The sequence below is a fragment of the Hirundo rustica genome, chromosome 19, assembly GCF_015227805.2.
Source record: "Hirundo rustica isolate bHirRus1 chromosome 19, bHirRus1.pri.v3, whole genome shotgun sequence".
In the NCBI taxonomy this organism is placed as follows: domain Eukaryota; kingdom Metazoa; phylum Chordata; class Aves; order Passeriformes; family Hirundinidae; genus Hirundo; species Hirundo rustica.
Window position 1 is genome coordinate 1,236,166 of NC_053468.1, and position 15,703 is coordinate 1,251,868.

Here is a 15,703-nt window from a genome sequence, read left to right on the forward strand (position 1 = left end):
CTCTTGTTTTCCTCCTGCAGCTTCATGTTTCCTGTCGCAGGCGGTTTAGGTCCCCCTCAAGGTACGTACCAGCTTCACATTTTGAGCACAAAGTTCTTTACCTTGTTTAGATAAATTAGACCTAAACCAGGCCTGCAATGATGTTCAGAGGTGGGATTATTAGTTGAGCTCTGTAGCTGTTTTTTTCACTTTGAATTCAGCTCTGCTCAAATGACCCTCACCCCTCTGTTGGGAAAACCTCCTGTGTGTTGTTGAAGCAGCGTCACCAGAATCTGGATTAAAGGTCCAGGAAAATGACATCTCCCTTTTTAACCTGAGTTTGCCTTTTAGATTCTGGTGTTATTTTGAGTGTGGTATTTCTCCTCTCTCTGCTTCATCTCCCAGCTGTGTCTGCCCATACTGTGTGGGTGTTGCAAGACCTGGTAAATATTTACAAAGCACATCAAGACCCCGGGACAAGAGTCACAACCTGTGTGGAAAGTATTAATACAATAGGAGAGCCTCAGCCTTAAATTGCCTTTGTTCTCATTCCTGATGCAGTGCTGTTTGTTTAATTAGGGGAAAATATGCGGGGAACTTATGGGGAAAACAGGGAGTTTTTAATTAAAATCTCAGGCACTGATTCATGGATTATTCCTGCCTGTGTCATGCCCTCCTGCAGGGTTTTTGCATAATTATCTCATGGTGTGCTGGTAACAAGTGCGTGTTAGTGTTTGTCTCCCAAGACAACAAAATGTGAGACAGGAAGATACTGAAACACAACACAGTTGCTTTATTCAGTGAATTAATACATTCCAGCTTGATATGTCCAATTTTATGCAAGTTCAGCTTTTACTGGCAAATATTGTTACCATTCTAACACATGTCGCGGGCTAATTAACTTCAAGTGTGCTAATTAACCTACAGACAAGTTATCCAGCCAGGTCAGAGTGTGAAGTTGCTTTGGGAAAGGTTGACTCTGTTTCCCAAGATTTATTTTCAGAAGCTGCTGCTTTCAAGAGAAATGGGAATTACCAGCACCAGACACCCTGGTTAATTAAATCTTTTTAATTGGAAATGACCCTTCCAAAAATCATATGGGAAGAAACCCACAGAGAATCTTTAGGATGGTGGGAGAATTCATCAGCTTAGTTACTGAAAAGCCCTGTAACATTTTTTCCCTATAGACTGACCAGTGTCTAAACTAAGGAAATGCTGTGGCTGCCTGCAGTGTAACAAATTTTATTATTTTTATTTTTAAACAGTCAGCACCACTCCTTTGCTGGTTTAGTAAACAAAAAAAGAACAATTAAATGGGGGCAGGGTTAGGGAATGGGGAGGAAAAAAACCTTTTAACATTAATTGGGCGCTTGCCTTGTTTGATGTTTCATTGCAGGGATGATTCCTATGCAACAGCAAGGATTTCCAATGGTTCCTGTCATGCAGACCAATATGCCAGGGATGATGGGAATGAATTATGGCTCTCAGATGCCTCCTGGAGCCATGACCATGCAGGTGTGTGGCAGTGAAACGTGGACTGAAACTGCAGAACCCCAGACTGGCTTGGGTTGAAAGGGATGTTAAAGATCCTCCCGTTCCACCCCCCGACACGGGCAGGGACACCTTCCACTGTCCCAGGGTGCCCCAAACCCCATCCAGCCTGGCCGTGGACACTGCCAGGGATGGGGAGTCCATAACCTCTCTGGGCACCCCGTGCCAGGGCCTCCCCACCCTCACAGGGAAGGATTTCTCTCCAATATCCAGTCTCAGCCTGCCCTCCTTCAGGTTAAGGCCATTCCCTCTGTTGTATCACTATCATTTTTCTTTTCCCTTAAAGTAACCTTGTCTTTGGTGCTGCTGTTGCTAATTGAGGAATGAGAATGAAATACGAGCAGCTAATATTATGTTTTCTCTCTTTTAATCTATTGTTTTCTATTTAGCACCGTATGTGCTTATGTACAAATTTGCACTTTGCTGAAATTTAATGTTTTTGCATGACTTTCTAACCAAATTGCTGTGTCACAAATTGAATTTATTGTGTTTTGCCATCTCCTTACACTCCCTTCCCTCCCCCACTTGGAATTTATTATGTTATTTTGGCAAAATTTATAGTAGGAAGATGTTTTTATGAGAGCTGGTCTAAAAATAATAAACAACTTTTGTTCTCTTCCTACGTGTTCTGAGACCAAATGCAAAATGAACGGTAAGAAAAGTAAATGATTCTCTGTCTCCTTCTATATCAGGCAGTTTTGGTGCTCTAAATGTCCCAGAATATATTTCTCAGCAAATGCTTCTAATGCAGTTTATTCAGTCAAGGTTCTTCTTGGCTGTTGTCGTATATTGCTGATTCCCTGGATGTGTCTGGGAAATGCCTAGACCACGTTTTCCAGCGTCCGTGGTTGGCAGGAGGGAATATAAGAGTATTACGAAATCACTTAGAACAGGAACCAAAAAATCCCGAGAAAAGCCGTAGTGAAGTGTGTAGGATGGCTGTAGCCCTCCTGCTCTTGGGGCAGGTCGGATTTGAAGGCCTGATTTCTGGGAATTTTCCCAAGTGCTGTGAGGACTCCGAGTCCTTGTGGAGAGGAAGAGTGCCATCTACTGAGGGCACTGCTCCTCCGCGCTCCGTGGGCACTGCCAGCAGCTTGGCTTTTCCTGTGGAAAAAAAAAATAAATACACCGGAGCTGGATGAAAAACCAATCCTCTGGAGCTGTGTGCTGTGTTTGGTTGTAGGGTGGCATGGCCCTGGGGCCGATGCCAGCAGCTGGAATGCCCTACATGGGACAGGCCTCTTTCCTGGGAATGCGCCCGGCCGCCCCGCAGTACACCCCCGACATGCAGAAGCAGTTTGCAGAGGAGCAGCAGTAAGTGACGCCTCGCTGGCCCTTGGGGAGTCCCTTTGGAAGGGGGAGATGTGGTTTCTTCTTGTTCAGGGCCGTGGAATGTTGCTGGATATTCCACTGCCTCTGAAGTTTGTAGTGCTTGTCCAGGTCTGAGAAAAGGCAGGAGCGTGTGCGCCAAACCACCTGAATTCGGTACAGTAGAAATGGAGAAATCAAGCACAAAACTGATGTGAAAAGCCTCACAACATTTTTTTATATCTCTCTTTTTAAAATCATTTTCCTTCAGGAAGAGGTTTGAGCACCAGCAGAAGTTCTTAGAGGAGGAAAGAAAACGGCGGCAGTTTGAAGAGCAGAAACAAAAGCTGAGACTCCTGAGCAGTGTGAAACCCAAGGTATGGCCTGATAATGAGTGGGGTGTTTCTTTATTCAGCTGGGGTTTTTTGGGTTTTTTTTTTAATAGCTTTTAGTGGGAGGGTCTGTTTCCACAAGCAAATCAGTGAGGAAATTGCATGAGATGCCAGACTATGGCTTGAAAAGCCTCTGGAAGAGTCAGTCCTTTACACACTGCCAGCAGCAGGCATTGCTAATTCTGGTACTGAAGAAGTGTGGGTATGGGAAGAAAACGGAGCTGTTCTGTGAATTTTTTCAAAATGTTTTCTGTGCTGTTTCAGACAGGTGAAAAAAGCAGAGATGATGCTTTGGAAGCCATTAAAGGGAACTTAGATGGCTTTTCAAGAGATGCTAAAATGCACCCAACACCAGCAACACATCCAAAAAAGCCAGGTTTGTAATCTTCCTCATTTTCCAACTGAAAATAAAACTCCAACGTTTGAAATCCTCAGCAGGGGGAACTAATTCCAACAAGTATTTTTATTTGGTGGTACAAAACGAGTGGATTAACAGTTTTGTAAAATCAAATGTCATTCTGGCAACTGTTTGTTTGGTCAGGGTATGAGGGTGAAATATTAGCTATCAGTCTTTATTAAAAGACTTGAAATCTTTAACAGAGAGCCTCATGTGCTGTGCTAAATGTGAAACATCAAGGAAATTGATAAAGCGTCTGTTCTTTTCTAGTCAATGCATTAATTAATGTTTTGTAGAGTGCTTTTGAACATGAGAAGTGCTATTTAAGTGCTAAGAATGATCAAAACCATGTATAAAGATTTGAGGGGAGTGTCACAGCTGGCTGATGTGTCGTTGGGCATGGTCAAACCAAGCCTCTGTGTTCTCAGTAATTACACTGGCAACAATTGCCACTTAAGATTTCTTACGGTGTAGTTTTTTTAGTGTCTAGCCTGAAACAAAGCTTGTCTAGGCAAGCTTTTTCCTGTATAAAATTTGTGTCTCTGCTGTGGATTCACTCCTCGGTAAGTTTGCAGTTACAGGTGGTCTCTGACAACTTCCCTTTGTCTGTAGATTTGCCTGTCCTTCGCCAGTTCTGTTAAAATGGGTGACACTGGAAAAGGACCAAGCAGAAAATTGTCTACAGGAGCAGACATTTCTTTTGTATCTTATGATACATTGCTGAGTTTCTGTGAATAAAACATTCCTCTGAGGGAGAATGTCCCCCTGACAGACCCCATTATGCCCAGTGTGAAATATTACCTCTGGATTTGTTTTGGCCTTGTCTGCTTAAAACAGACAGAATGCTTTCACAGGCAGTGTTAAGAAGTTTCATTGTTCACATCCTAAAGACCCGGGAGAGAAGATGTGTGGTTGGAAGTGGCTGCTGAGTTTTACCTTGTGTTTGCTACACTGACAGTGACACCCTTCACATCTGTCACCACACACACTCCACGCTGCTCCTCCTCGCCCATTTGCTGTGTATTCCCAGTGTTTGCCACTCTTCCCACGTTCCCACCTGACCCTTATTCCTCATCACTTTGCCTTGTGTGTTCATTCCGTTTGCAGATCATCCCACACCATCCCATTGTGCTGTATCTGTTTCCCATTCTGCTTTTCTCGATGATGAAGAATTTAGTGACTTTATGCAAGGGCCTGTTGAAACCCCCAAACTGGTGCCTCAATCCACCTCTCAGCCTTTCCATCCTGCCACTGAGGCTGGGCAGCTGCTTTCAGAGAGGGCTGTGCTCCAACCTGTCCCTCCAGCCCAGGCTCCAGTATTATCCACCCTGCATGGTACAACTGGGCAGGTTCCTTATTTTCCTACCTCTGCATCTCCATCCAATACCCATAAAACAGGTAACTCTAAAGTATTTTCTTTTACATGTCACCCTCTGAGCTACACAGAGTCTTTACTTAATCTGTTGGGTTGTTGTTGTTTTTTCAGTCTGGCTGGAAAAAATAATTTAGGCAATTAAGCAGAAACCTGCTGATCCATGGGAAAAGATGATTTAAATCCCTTTCTCCCTTCCCTTAGAACTGCCTGAAAAAGCAAGTCATGTGTGGATCCAAATACTGCTAAATATACACATGCCTGATCTTAGGTGAATTAAATCGTGTGTTTTAGCATAATCTTAAGTCAGTGTGGTAGAAAAAGATGCAGTTGAGATGGTGGTGTATGAAATAAGGATTATGCTGCTGTGGAGCACTTGTGTGCTTCCTCCCTTGGAGGCTGAAGGGATGTTGGTGAGATGAACATGAAGAATTTCGGAGATGTAAGTAGATACTGAGCACTTCTGCTCCTGATACCTGAATGATTATGCAACAATAATCCTAATACAGGAAATAGCTTTGTGTCTTCCTCCTCTTGTTTTTTGCTTGTTGAATTTGTTGTGTTTGTGGTAAGTAAAGAGCAGAACCAGGCTCTGAAAGCGTCCAGAGAAGAGTGGTGCTGTTGGTCTGAGCTGGGGCTGGTTATCTCTAACTCATCAGCGGTACCAGAAGTGCTTCTCCTTTGAAAAGTGTGGAAGTGCAGTCTGGGCAGTTCATTACAAAGTATGAATAATTCCTCCTGCTGTTTATTCAGGCTCTTCCTTGGAGGAGAAAGCCTTAGCTAATGGCTCAGATGAATCTGAACAAGAGCAAACCAAACTTAAAACATCTGAAGTTGGGCACAAAGCCTCGGCTGCAAGCCAAGCCTATCCCAGTCTCACCAGCGGTGACTGGGATGTTGTAGGTGGACATGAAAGTGGTCCCACTGCTGCTGCAGAGGTGCACAAGGCTTCAGAACAAAACAGAGCAGTTGAAGAGTGTGGTGAGCAATCGAAACGTTTGACAGAATTTCAATCTAATGAGATGCTGCTTGGTGCTAACGCTCTGTTCACTAATTCCAAGGCCAACCCTGCGTAATTTTGCTCTGAATGCCTGCTTGAATAATATGTCAGTGCCTCCTGCTCCTTGCTCAAAGTGTAACTGCCACGATTTTGCTCTGAACTTTCTCCATGTGAGTTTATTGTTGTAATCACCTTTAACATGTTTAATCTGGTTCACTGTTTTAAAATATTCCATCCTGCCTTGGGGAAAAAGAAGTTGGGAAAAAGAAGTTCTGCTGTCTAAAGATATCTTAAAAAAGCTGTTTAGGGAAACTTACCACTAAAGATGGTCAATGTCATGGTGGGTTTTAATCTTTTAACCTTGGGGGGATAAAATCTTGCCAGGTTAAAACTCTCAGTTAATACTTCTTTTTCAAGTATTTGCTGCTCATACACATTATATCTAAAACGACTTGTGCTTTAGGGATGAATATTCAAAAGATGGTCTAGATAAAAACTTTAAACATGGTTTTGTTCCAGTTTGGATTTTGTTAAAACTGTTGACTTAGTGTGGACTGGGGGTTAGAAACTGAAGAATAACAAGATCTGAGGAAGTGGCAAATCTGTTTTACTTGCCTGGTGAAATGGAAGGAATTGCTTATATTAGAGTGTGCTTGTAGTTGTGGGATAATTAGAAATTAGACTGCAGTCAGGAGGTAATCCATGTAGAAGGTAAGGAGATGAAAGGCTACTGGGAAAGACAATGAAATCTGAAATTATGCTGATTTTGGTCAGAGCTCCGTCCAGGATGAGGATAAAATCTGCTGAGGGAGACTGATGGGAAGAGTCCTCATAGTGGAGAAGGAAATAACGGATTTTCAGGGAGTGAAGCGTGGCAGATCATGTTAGGAAAGCCTGTGGTAGTGTAGGTGGCTGTGGTGTCCCCTGGAGCTGAAGACTGGGAGCAGTGGATACGCGTTTGTGGACGTGGGATACGATCTTGCTGAGGTTGAGTCAGTGGGCTGTTCGTGGATTTCCTGGGGGAGGATGTTCTGGGGGAGCATTGTGGGGTTTATGGTAGGTATGGATGTATTTATTCCACAGATAGCCCTAATAGCAGAGAGCTGATGGGAAGCTGAATTTGTTGTGACACAGAACAGCTGTGGAACTTTGAAGACAGTGAGATTTTAGGTTCTGTACATCTGGACGTTAAGAGGGAGGCACGTGAAGAGCTCCTTATTTCATTACATATATAACTATAATCTATTACTGCCAAATCATTCTAGTTATTATTTCATATTCCTGCAGTATCTGTTTCTTCTCTGAGCACAATGATTCCTGTCTGAAATCTTTGCCTGAAATGCTGAATGATGCTACCCAGCTCTGGTGTAGTCTCTTAAGATCACTGTACTCTGTATCCTAATACAACTATTTTTCTTACTGAATGGAATACCTTTAGGAGTTGGAGTGTTCCCTCCCCAGGACCCCATCCAGCAAATTATGCCTCCCTGGATTTACAACGACAGCTTGGTCCCAGGTAAAGCAACCAGTGGGCATTTGGCCAGGTGGGCAGTGCAGGGTGTGCACAGACCTGTGCTTGCGTGGCCACTTAGTGATCAAAGTCTTATCCCTTATCAGAGGAATCTTTGGTTTGTTACATATCCATTGTCTTATCTGCATTTGAAGAAATGGGGGTTTTAGTCGAGCATGTTATCAAATTCTAGATTAAACATTTGTGGCAGCAGTTTATCCCAGCAGAGGATGCATTGCTGATAATGCTGCTTTCATGGATATTCTGGTTTTTGGCATGTCTTATAATTAGGCAGGCTCATTTCCGAAGGCTATTTGTCTTCTATGTGTAAATAACAGTAAATAGAAAATGAATTGCTGTAGTAAATATTGATTACACTGAGGTTTAAATACATAAGGCTCTTAGAACTATCTTTTTATATGAGTTATCCTGCAATTTCATTAAAGAAACGTGGTTTGAAATGCAGCACTAAGTGTGTTTTATATAAAATATTTCTCTGCTTGAGTTAAACTTGTCCGTAAAGACCATCCAATAACACATTTAGATGAAACATGTTGATACAATACAGTGCCAGAATGCTCCTGATTTGATATCATGTTGAGCTTGAGACAACATAAAAAAGCAATAATATTTGAAAAGAGCAGTTGTCACTGTCTAACACTGCCTCTCCCACAACAGAGCTGTATAAGAAAATCTTAGAAACCACTTTGACTCCTGCTGGAATTGACACAGCCAAGCTCTACCCCATCCTGATGTCCTCAGGGCTGCCCAGGGAGACCCTGGGGCAGATCTGGGCTTTGGCCAACCGCACCACGCCCGGGAAGCTCACCAAGGAGGAGCTCTACTCCGTGCTGGCCATGATAGCAGTGACACAGGTACGGCTCTCCCCTGGCAGCCCCCGAGCAGCCTGCCCTGGGCTGTGTGTCAGCACCTCCTGCAAAACACTGCTTCTCCTGAAGTCCAGAGGAGAAACTGCCCTCGTCACTTCGGCGGGATTATAATTTTATCGATTTCATCGCTTACATTTCAGTTGTCTTTAGTGGCAATTGAAATTCTTAGATATAGTTACAAAACACATGTATATATATTTTTAGTATCAAATGCAGCAAATGAGGCTCTGTGAAGAGAACTTACTAACACTTAATATGAAGTTCAGAGTTACACACCAAGGCAGCACAGAATCTGAAAAATATGAAAGCTAAGACTTAAGGCATCAACAGGACAAGAGTACGTGGCCTCAAGCTGTGCCAGGGGAGTTTCAGCTGGAACATGAGGAAGAATTTATTCATGAAAAGGGTTATTAAGCACTGGAAGGGGCTGCCCAGGGAGCTGGTGGAGTGTCCCCAGAGGTGTCCAAGGACCGACTGGACGTGGCACTCAGTGCTCTGGCCTGGGTGACAGGGCGTGTCAAAGATTGGACTCAATGGCCTTGGAGGCCTTTTCCTACCACAGTAATTCTGTGTTGAATATAATGCACTTATGCCTGATGGCATCTTGGGATGTGGGAGGTTTACTGGGAGCTTGACCGGTACCCTGCTCATTGCTGGCATCGGCGCCACAAGCTGCAAACTGGAACTGAGAACCCCCTACGCCCTTTTATCGAGGCTGCACTTCTAACTGTGCGTCTGCTCGTTGCTTCCGCAGAGAGGGATCCCTGCCGTGAGCCCCGACGTGCTCAACCAGTTTCCAGCCGCGCCCGTCCCCACGCTGTCCGGCTTCCCGGTGCCGCTGCCCGGCGGGGTGAGCCAGCCCCCGCTGCTGCCCGCCGCTCCCCCGGCCTCCGTGGGGCTGGGCATCGGGCCCTCCGTGATGGGCATGAGCATCCCCGGCCCTGCTCCGGCCGCGGCCGCGCCTCCGGCCCCGGCCCCGGCCCCGGCTCCAGCGGGAGGAGCTGCAGCACAACCTTCCGGAGCCTTCCTGCCCTCCTACCCGCCCGGCCAGGTGAGCCTGCTCCCTGGCCTGAAAAAGCTCCTTCCCTGCGAGGGAAATCAGCCCGGCGCTTCCAAACTTGCAGGGTGATAACAGGTTTTAAGTAACTGGCAAAACAACCGGAGCTGAAATCCAGCATGTGATGTCTGAAAATGTGAAGTGCCGCTAAGGGCGTTCTGGTTTTTTTTTTAGTTCTTTCTGGTGGCATTAGGAGAGGTACAAAAGTGTTCTGTACTGCAAAGAGGATTTTAGTTGTAGTTAGGATTTTGTAATGCACACAAAATGGAATTTTAGGTTAAACTGCACAACAGACTAATAGCTGGTAAAACAGGAGTTTCAGGAGCAGCTGAGAACACTGAAAACCTTCAGTTTGCTGAGGTAAATCATGTGGGGATAATTTTTGCTGTTTGCAGACATGGTTCATCCTTCAGAAAATATTTTTTGCAGTGCTATTAATTTTAAATTATTCATCGATTTAAATTATTAATATTTTTCCTGTATTAAAAGATGGCATGGCTGTGATCAATATCACATTTATTGTGGGAGGAGTAGAGTTCCTCTGTTGTTCATTCTTGCTCCCTGTAATCCTCTGTGTATTTGAGTAGGATGAGGTGCAGACAAAGTGGAAATGCTGATGATGCTGGTGTTGAAAGTTTCATTTCCTCCTTTTTTTTTTTAATCACACTGCTCCGGGCTGCTTTCGTGCTGTATGACAATTTGAAGAGCCAACAGCATAGCAATTCATGTGTTGTTTGTAACTCAGGCAGTAAAACCGGAAGATGATGACTTCCAGGAGTTTCAGGATGCCTCGAAGTCTGGCTCCCTGGATGACTCCTTCACTGATTTCCAGGGGGATGCAGCCAAAGCAGCCAGTTCACAGCACCGGAGCAGGTACCAGGTCCTTGGTGTTCCTGTCATTTCTCTGGCCAGTGCCTAAACTTTTGATACCTGACTATAAATCTCAGTTGAAACATCGTTCAGACTTCAGCAATCCTGGCCTTTCCTTTGGGAGCCATGATGTAATTCCTGATCAGGCAGGTTTTGTATAACAAAATAAATAAACACGTTTCCTCCCTTTGATAGTTTACAATCAACCTTGCAAGGTCTACAGAGACTACGAAATTTCAGCCTTCTTTCCCCTTTATGCACCTCCCAGGTGTCTGATTGTAGGCAGACACGTTTTCTGGGTAGGAACTGGCTGTTCTTAGTGGCAAACAGAGCTCTCAATTCCATGTGAGCCCTGATTACCAGGTGCTTCCTCAGCTGTGACATGAAATGGGGATGCTCAGCGCAATTGTTCTCTTACACTACTGGAAATGGCTTTTGTGTAAGAAACAGAATTTTGCTGATGGCATAGAAGTCCAGGATCTTTTGGTTTGGAAGGGACATTAAAGATCAGCAGTTCCCCCCCTACAATGGGCAGAGAGACACTTCCATTAGACCAAATTGCTCCAAGCCCTGTCCAGCCTTGCCTTGGGCTCTCCCAGGGATGTCAGTCCATGCCACATGGATCTGAAGGTGCTGATTTAGGTATATCTTGTGTTAGTTGTCATTTTGCAGCTGTTACTGAAAGTTTTGACAGAAAACTGTTTGTATATTGCACAATGGGAAGTAGAGGATCATAAAAAAAAAAATTTTAAAAAACCGGTGTTTCTTTTTCACTGCAGCAGTTCTCTTTATTCCGTTGTGAAAGTGTTCAGTTTTGAACAAAATGTTACAATGAGCTATAATCTAATTGCTTATGGAGCTTTATTTAAAAAAAAGCCATCTGTGGAGTACAGCTGATTAACCATTCCATTTGCCAAGATTGCATATCTAATAGCCTGCTTTGCAGGGATGGGAAATTTAATTATATTACCATAAGCTCTATTTTTTTTGCCTTTGCGCTGTCTGTCTGCAAGCATCACAGACCTGCATCAGCACATGTGTGCAAGTGCTTCGTTTGTGTGTTGCTTGTAGGCTGCTGATAAGGAGATTTAAATGGCTCTGGAAAGATTCTTGCTGCAGGCTGAAGAATGCAATAGAAATTCATTCAGGTTTTCAATGTGAATGACACAAACTGGAGGTAGAATGCATCATTCATATGTAAAGGATGTTGTTGTGTGGAGCTGCCAAGGTCTGATAACGGGGCTTGTGTGGAGGGTGAGCAAAGCTCCCTCCTAAATCTTCCAGCGTTTGCTAACAAGGTGTTAGGTTGTTGTGGCAGTTTTACTGGATAAAATAGAGTGTGTTTATGCAAAAAGACTTGCTTGTGTAACTGTGCAGTAATCCTTATTTTGCTGACTAGATACCTGCCTAAACTCACTGATTGGCACTGACAGAAGTTCAAAGTTATTCTTTCCCTTCCTTTGAACAGTGTTCCCACTTTATTATCCTAATTTTACAATATGTAATGAGATATCATCGGAATTAGATAAGCTGAAAGTATGGAGCTGTCAAAATCTCGTGCAGTTTTAACTCTTCACTGTATCTAGTTCTATCAGGGGGAATTCTCAAATGAAGCAGGAGTGATTCCTGGGGTATGTCTGTGTGTTCATTCTCTCCTGGGCTACAAATTCCTTGGTATAAAGTTCTGGAGTGTTTTGTTCATGGTTTTGATAGAAATTAAAATCAAGAATGGTGCAAATTGACTTTGAACCAAAGAAATATGATTAGGTGAGATAAAGTGGGAATTTACCCAGCTGAGGTCGCTTATATCAGGGGCTGGATTAAACACTCATTAAGGCATAAGCTTAGGTTTAGGAACGAAATTGTGTAGGCATAATAAGAGGCTCCTTTAAATAAAACCTGGAAATGCAGATTTCTTACGGATAAATTAAGGAACTTTGCTTTTATCTCTTTTGTTTTTAGTGTTCCTTCTTTACTAATGCCACTCCCAGGTACTAAGCCGCTCTCACCAGCTGATAAATATGCTGTGTTTAAAGGAATGGCAGCTGAGAAACCTTCTGAGAGTGCAGCTGCTTTTGGAGGTAAAAGGACAAATACACAACCACTATGAGCAATTTATTGTACAATTTCATATATCTTCTTTTTGGCATTGATAAGATATTAGTGTTTAAAAATGAGAGCAATTAATGTAACGTTTGCTGTATGAATTAATAATTTTGCTGCATGAATTCATCATTTCTCTGTGTAAAAGTATTTCTTTTCTCCTCTTCTCTAGATGGAGGGGACAAGTACAGCGCTTTCCGGGAATTAGAGCAACCAGCAGAAAGCAAATACTTGGGTAAGCACTGGGGCTTTATTGTGTTTTCATTATCAATTTTAGCATTTCTCTTTGAGCTGCAGAATTTCTGTCTCTGCTATTCTAAAATAATGGTGGTGTTGCTTCTCTAAAAAGCTTGGTAGGAAGTATCTTGAGAAAACAGGGCAATATCCTACTGGAACAATGTGCTGATGGTATTTCTGGAAGGTTGGCATCTCTTCTGGGTGCTCCTGAGTTTTATTTTAAAATAATGATGTGGTTGGAATTTGTTTTAAGTAAGGAGTCGTTCATTTATGAAACCCCTGTGGTGTTTTGTGAGCTTCTCACGCTTGGAACCTCTTCAGGATTAAGTGCTTGCAGTAAAATGAAATAACGTTTGATCTCTTTCTGTACATGTTCTAAAATATAGAAAGTTGCTGTATTTGCCTGCTGTCAAGCTCTGACCACTCTTAACCCTTTCACCAGCTTACATTTCTAATGGAAAAGTTTGCAATTCTTCAGTAAGTTTAGTTTGCTGTGCTGTTGCAGTTTTGATCGATGAGTAGCAATTTCAGGAATTATTTGTATTGTTGCTGAGCCAAATGAATTGGTTTGGAGGGGAGGGAGAATGGAATAAAAGGTCAGGTGTAGTTGTGGTTTTTTCCTGTCATTATTAAGAGTATTCTTTTAAATCTTGGTTAAACTGATTTAAAGTGTGACCCTGTGGTAGCTTAAGAATTAAATGCTATTGGTGTGTTTCTAAAACAGAAAAAATCTGTTTATTGGATGCTTGTCTGCAAGTAAGCATCAATACTTTAAAATTACAAGTAGTCCAAGAATGTACGTGCTGGTGAATGGGTTAAACAATGTTTTCATGTTCAAAAGAAGAAAGTTATAAAGTTAGCACAACAAAATATTTAATGTAAATTCAATGAAAACATTGTTACCTCAAGTTGGTTTTGTCTCAGCCATCTGGTGATCCCCCCTGAAAAAGCTGCAGTATTTCAGAGGGAGGAAGGGAGGAACTGCTTCCCTAAGAAGCAAATACTGTATTGGTATAAGTGAAATTCAAAATTACATTCATTGTTTGGCAAACACGAAGAGGATGAGGTGGGGAGAAGAACTTGCATGGAGGCCAAACAAGGCAGTATTGATCTCCTTTTGAACCTATTTGGCGTGGTGTGTTTTGATACTAACTCGGTGTAAAGGGAGTTTAATATGACTCTGAGGCTATTTGAGAGAATTAAGCATTTGCCGGAGTGAAAAGTAGAATCACTGACGCTGACCTTGGCACTTGTGTGGCTCGTGGAAGTTGAGTTTGCAGTTCCGTGTGCGTCCCGAGGTCTTTGGTTTAAACAGTTTGTGTGAAACCTTCTGACACCGCATGAAATAATTTGCTTGCTTGCATGGTGTGAATGTGCTGCGTTTTGTTGTGCAGGGTTTAACTGTTGTTTTCTCCCCGTTTTCATTCCCAGGAGAGAACCTTGCAGAGTTCAAGCCCACAGGAGCTGATGATGGTTTCACAGATTTCAAAACCGCTGACAGCATCTCCCCGTTAGAGCCGCCCTCCAAAGACAAAACCTTCCCTGCACCCTTCCCTCCTCTGCCCGCCCAGCCAAAACAGCCAACACAAGCCAAGACCCCTTTGAATCTGGCAGACTTGGAGCTCTTTTCCTCTCCTGGAGAAAACAAGCAGCCATCCTTCCCACCTGCCTTTAACACCTCAAAAGCGGGCTCCTTTCCCCCGCCACCCCTTCCATCCGCCTCTGCCCAGCCAGCACCCGGCAAAACTTCAAGCTTAGCTGATGACTTTGGAGAGTTCAACCTTTTTGGGGAATTTTCTAACGGCGCATCGGCCGGCGGACAGGATGACTTTGCAGATTTTATGGCTTTCAACAACAGCGGGGGGTTTTCCGAACAAAAACCCGATGACAAATACAACGCCCTCAAGCCGGAGGCCGGCCCTGGAGCTCAGGCTGGCTCCTCAGCCAGCACAGCGAAGGGTGGGCAGAGCTCTGCCGCCGCTGCTACGCCCACCAAATATGACATCTTCAAGCAGCTGTCCCTGGAAGGCTCCGGAGCGGGCTTCGAGGAGGCCAAGGACAGCGCGCTCTCCTCAGTGAAGAGCGACGATGACTTTGCTGACTTCCACTCCAAGTTTTCTTCTGGCGGCGCCGAGAAGTCGCTGGTGGACAAAGTGGCGGCTTTCAAGCAGGCCAAAGAGGACTCTGCTTCGGTGAAATCCCTGGATCTGCCTTCCATCGGAGGCAGCAGCGTGGGCAAGGAGGACTCCGAAGACGCGCTGTCTGTTCAGTTTGACATGAAACTGGCTGATGTGGGAGGAGATCTTAAGCATGTCATGTCTGATAGCTCTTTGGATTTGCCAACAGTTAGTGGCCAGCATCCACCAGCAGCAGGTGAGGAACTGGTTAGATTGCTCTGGTAACGTAGGTGGTGCACATTCCGTGTTCTCTGTGCTCAATTACAGTATTATGCACTCGTCTTTCAGTAGTGGAAGACTCCTCAGTGTGTGTCCCCGCCAGCCACGGCCCCTCAGCAGGGCACTCTTTAGTTTTTGTCTTAGAAGACTATAAATATAAATAGCTGGAACAGTTTGAACTCCAGGCCAGTTTATTTTTGAGATTTAACATCATCACACTGGTACCTGTTCGCTATTGGCTCTTAAGGGACTCGAGTGGAAAAAATATTCCAGTGCAAACAATGTCGTTCCGTTTATATCAGCAGGATGATGGCAGAGTCTCACTTTAATCTCTTGTTTTCCACAAAGCATTTGGCTTGGGGACTTCCCCTGCTCGGGCGCTTCCCAAGGGTCACTAATTGGGGCTGTTAATGAGAAGCTGACTAATCACCAACACCAGTGTATTCCCCCTAGGGCGCGGCTCAGTCTGGGTAGCCAGGGTTTTGCAGGACTGTAGTAGAGCGTTTCACACACCTTGCAGTGTTAAATCCCTCGTGGGAATCATTGTGCCAAGGGGCTGCAAGTGCTGGTCTCGTGACTGGGAGCTCTTGGACCTAAGTTTAAACCATGGGACTTTCACTTTATCCTTATCAGGTTTCCAC

General features: G+C 44.0%; 1 protein-coding gene across 7 annotated transcripts in view; it reads left to right on the plus strand.

Annotated features, from left to right (window-relative positions):
* SYNRG (synergin gamma) overlaps positions 1 to 15,703 on the plus strand; it is a 36,416-nt gene that overhangs the window by 3,640 nt on the left and 17,073 nt on the right. For 3 of the 7 annotated variants that reach the window (XR_009208430.1, XM_040082218.1, XM_040082221.1), the window contains exons 2-15: positions 21 to 61; positions 1,376 to 1,494; positions 2,714 to 2,844; positions 3,110 to 3,215; positions 3,495 to 3,606; positions 4,735 to 5,025; positions 5,753 to 5,980; positions 7,438 to 7,515; positions 8,188 to 8,384; positions 9,154 to 9,450; positions 10,202 to 10,329; positions 12,289 to 12,407; positions 12,602 to 12,664; positions 14,098 to 15,039. Coding sequence is in view for 6 of the 7 variants with exons in the window: in XM_040082218.1 (XP_039938152.1) it covers positions 21 to 61; positions 1,376 to 1,494; positions 2,714 to 2,844; positions 3,110 to 3,215; positions 3,495 to 3,606; positions 4,735 to 5,025; positions 5,753 to 5,980; positions 7,438 to 7,515; positions 8,188 to 8,384; positions 9,154 to 9,450; positions 10,202 to 10,329; positions 12,289 to 12,407; positions 12,602 to 12,664; positions 14,098 to 15,039 (2,852 nt within the window). In the remaining variant the exon portion in view is untranslated. The remainder of the gene's footprint in view (positions 1 to 20; positions 62 to 1,375; positions 1,495 to 2,713; positions 2,845 to 3,109; positions 3,216 to 3,494; positions 3,607 to 4,734; positions 5,026 to 5,752; positions 5,981 to 7,437; positions 7,516 to 8,187; positions 8,385 to 9,153; positions 9,451 to 10,201; positions 10,330 to 12,288; positions 12,408 to 12,601; positions 12,665 to 14,097; positions 15,040 to 15,703) is intronic. The other 4 variants (XM_040082224.1, XM_040082225.1, XM_040082222.1 and 1 more) reach the window with 3 other exon arrangements.